Below are 3,449 nucleotides of genomic sequence, written 5' to 3' on the forward strand. Positions count from 1 at the left end.
TCGTTTCGTGTCAGATCGCATCTGAATGGCATTTCGTTATCGACACTTTAATGACGTGCATCTGTTGACCATGGAGTCTATTGATGCTGACCTGCATGCGTTAGGGGAAGTTATCACACGAGGACATGTTTCGCTGTGGTCTATATGTACCGTATGAATGAAAGTTCCCATCCCACATATGAATGCTGCACGTGGTTGTACACTGTCTAGTGGTGTTAGCCTGCATCCCTACCTGCACACATCTAACCCAGCATGTCTCCCCTCTCTCTATCCTCCCCTCCCTCCCTGTATCCTTCCCTCCCTCCCTCTATCTTTCCCTCCATCCCTGTATCCTTCCCTCCCTCCCTCTATCCTTCCCTCCCTCCCTCTATCCTTCCCTCCCCTCCCTGTATCCTTCCCTCCCTCCCTCTATCCTTCCCTCCATCCCTGTATCCTTCCCTCCCTCCCTGTATGCTTCCCACCCTCCCTTTCTCTCTCCCGGAACAGCGGCAGTAATGAAACTTCAATCTGACCCAGCAGGAAAACCAGAGTCTCTCTGCCCTTATGAGAGGAGAAAAGATGACCTCTCTCTGGAGTAGAGGAGAGGAGGAGAATAAAGGAACAAAAGAGCAAAGGAGGAAAGAGAGGCGGGAAAAGGATAGGTATAAAGAAAAGGAGAGAAGGTATCATGCCCATGTGCAATGGAGAAGTGACCTCTCACCCTTGACCTCTCACCTTCATCTCCTAAGGAGTGCAGTATTCCTTCAGAGCCACGCCTGCCGGACTAAACTAAAGAAAAGGGAAGATATGGGTCGGACTACCTACTGGACTAATGGAACCTCCTGTGCCAAACCACTAAATAGGAGGCGAAGAAAGAGTCCATCCCCCAGAATGAGTGACTCACATTGGCTGGACAGACTCAAGAGCCTCAGGGCTGATACAGATACGGATGTATGGATATATGACCACTGTGTGCTGGTACAGTCAGTTGTAGTCCAGAGAAAGACTTCAAAGACTACAAATCCTATAGAGGTCTACAGGAAGTTCAGGAGAAACTCGGAGACTTACCAAGTGCGCTGTTCCTCCAAGCTACTCATAGAAAGAGGAATATAGCCTTTCACCCAGTGTGTTTAGAGTGTAATTAATATGTAGATATTTCCCAAAAAAATCTATATTTTGTATTTGAACTGTGTCATCATGGATGAGAGACAAAAATACATGTTTGTAAATTGAAAAGAAAATGCTTTTGTAAAAACAACAATTCTAGAAATCATTTCTGATTGTGGAGAAATCACACGCTGTAATACGAAATGTTATTCTGTGGCTCAGACTAGCAAACCTGTGCCTTATCACTGTGCAAACCCAACCCATCTGGTACTTCAGGAATGCCCCCCCCCCCCCCCCCAAAAAAAATTGAGAATTTTATAGAAAACCTTTGAATACAGGTCAGCAGCACACACCCATTATTCTGCTTCCCAAAGTAGGTAACCACTGCATTACATATATGGTATGGAGTCTCTAATGTCACGCTAACCACTACACAAGTAATACCTTTACAACACTTCCTATCATGTACAAAATGTGATTTTTTTGTATGAGCAAAGACACTGGGATGGTTTTGTAACAAATGTATATTTATTTTTATGGTTTCAAGACACTGGAAAAAACATTGATTGTAACTGTCAAATTAAAGATGACATGTTGAATTTTTTCTAAGCCGTCTGAATTCCGACCTCAGACGAATTACAAAAAGAAAAATAAGAAATACGCTTAAGGAGGGAGATAAAACAGTGAAATGAGGATAACTGTGAACGACGTAAAGGAGGAAAGAAAAGAGATGGAATTTTTCCTTAAAAGGCCGTGTAGCTATGTCTTCAATGACTCTCCCTGTATATCATTACACTGTCCAAGGAATGTATTGTCTCTTTACACTCCTTGATACTGTCCTGTGCTGTGCCAGGCACAACTGGGAGTGCATGTCTGGCTGGCTGATGGACTGTCTGCTATGGGGGTCCAAAGTCCAGACAGTGACTGAGGTCCAGGGCTAATCCTTTATGAAACAATGGTGCTTACCGGTCCTGCTGTGTGTGACCCTTCCAGTGTGGTTCCGGGGTACCGTACTTTCTCTCACTCACTCACACACACTGTGTTATCCACTTGGCAGGGGCAAAGTCAGTGTGTAATAGAAGAGACATTTTTGAAGTGCGTTGAGTTTTTCCTGACACCCTGATAAAGAGTTGAGGTATTTAATCACACTTTCTTAGTCGTTCTCTGACAAATGGCTCCATAAGTTTATGGAATAGGTGACCTGGGGTTTAAGTAATGAGTATTGATGATGACAAGGAGGAGGAGCAGGAATTTGTCCTGATTGAGACCTGACCCGTATTCACAAAGCGTCTTAGGATAGGATTGCTGATCTTGGATCAGTTTTGTGTTTTATATCATAATGGGTTATATGGATTTTATTTTACCAGGTAAGTTGACTGAGAACACTTTCTCATTTACAGCAATGACCTGGGGAATGGTTACAGGGGAAAGGAGATTAATTAGGAGAAGCTGTGGATGATTAGGTGGCCATGAGGGCCAGATTGGGAATTTAGCCAGGACACCAGGGTTAACACCCCTGCTCTTACGATAAGCGCCATGGGATCTTTAGTGACCACAGAGAGACAGGACACTCGTTTAACGTCCCATCCGAAAGGTGGCACCCTACACATGGAAATGTCCCCAATCACTGAGGCATTTGGGATATTATTTAAAAAATGACCAGTGGAAAGAGTGCATCCTACTAGCCCTCCAACAGCATCTGGTCTCCCATCCAGGGACCGACCAGAACCGACCCTGCTTAGCTTCAGAGGACGGGGAGGACCTGAGCCTAGATAAGCACTCCTGCTCTGAGAGACACCTTGTGAAAATGGGCCCTGACCCAGAAAGAAAAAACTGGTTCCTAGTTATATAGACTTTAACTATGACCCAGAGTTGTTCCTTACCAGGTGAGGAGGTCAGGGAAAACCCCTGGCCCTGGCTTAAATGGTGACACTCAACAGCACCCTTTAAAAGGGCATTTAAAGTCGCTAAATACACTTGTGAGTTAATGATATGTACGCATTGATTCTTGAAGAATATCACTTAGAAATGCCTCAAGAGCTTAGTTCAACTGTCACACTCCTTGAAAACCCAAAATACACCGCTCAAAAAAGTAAAGGGAACACTTAAACAACACAATGTAACTCCAAGTCAATCACACTTATGTGAAATCAAACTGTCCACTTAGGACAGTTTGTGGCCTGCTGGAGGTCATTTTGCAGGGCTCTGGAAGTGCTCCTCCTTGCACAAAGGCGGAGGTAGCGGTCCTGCTGCTGGGTTGTTGCCCTCCTACGGCCTCCTCCATGTCTCCTGATGTACTGGCCTGTCTCCTGGTAGCGCCTCCATGCTCTGGACACTACGCTGACAGACACAGCAAACCTTCT

At 45.0% G+C, this 3,449-nt stretch overlaps 1 protein-coding gene across 2 annotated transcripts in view; it reads left to right on the forward strand.

Moving 5' to 3' along the window:
- Nucleotides 1-1,690, forward strand: part of celsr1a (cadherin EGF LAG seven-pass G-type receptor 1a) — a 123,588-nt gene extending 121,898 nt beyond the window's left edge. The window contains exon 37 of one of the 2 annotated variants that reach the window (XM_055905329.1): nucleotides 520-1,690. In XM_055905329.1, the coding sequence (XP_055761304.1) occupies nucleotides 520-547 (28 nt within the window). In that variant the 3' untranslated portion in view covers nucleotides 548-1,690. Of the gene's footprint in view, nucleotides 1-486 lie in introns of both variants that reach the window. The other variant, XM_055905330.1, reaches the window with a different exon arrangement.
- The last annotated feature ends 1,759 nt before the right edge of the window (nucleotides 1,691-3,449 follow it).

Source organism: Salvelinus fontinalis, chromosome 39 (assembly GCF_029448725.1).
Source record: "Salvelinus fontinalis isolate EN_2023a chromosome 39, ASM2944872v1, whole genome shotgun sequence".
Classification (NCBI taxonomy): domain Eukaryota; kingdom Metazoa; phylum Chordata; class Actinopteri; order Salmoniformes; family Salmonidae; genus Salvelinus; species Salvelinus fontinalis.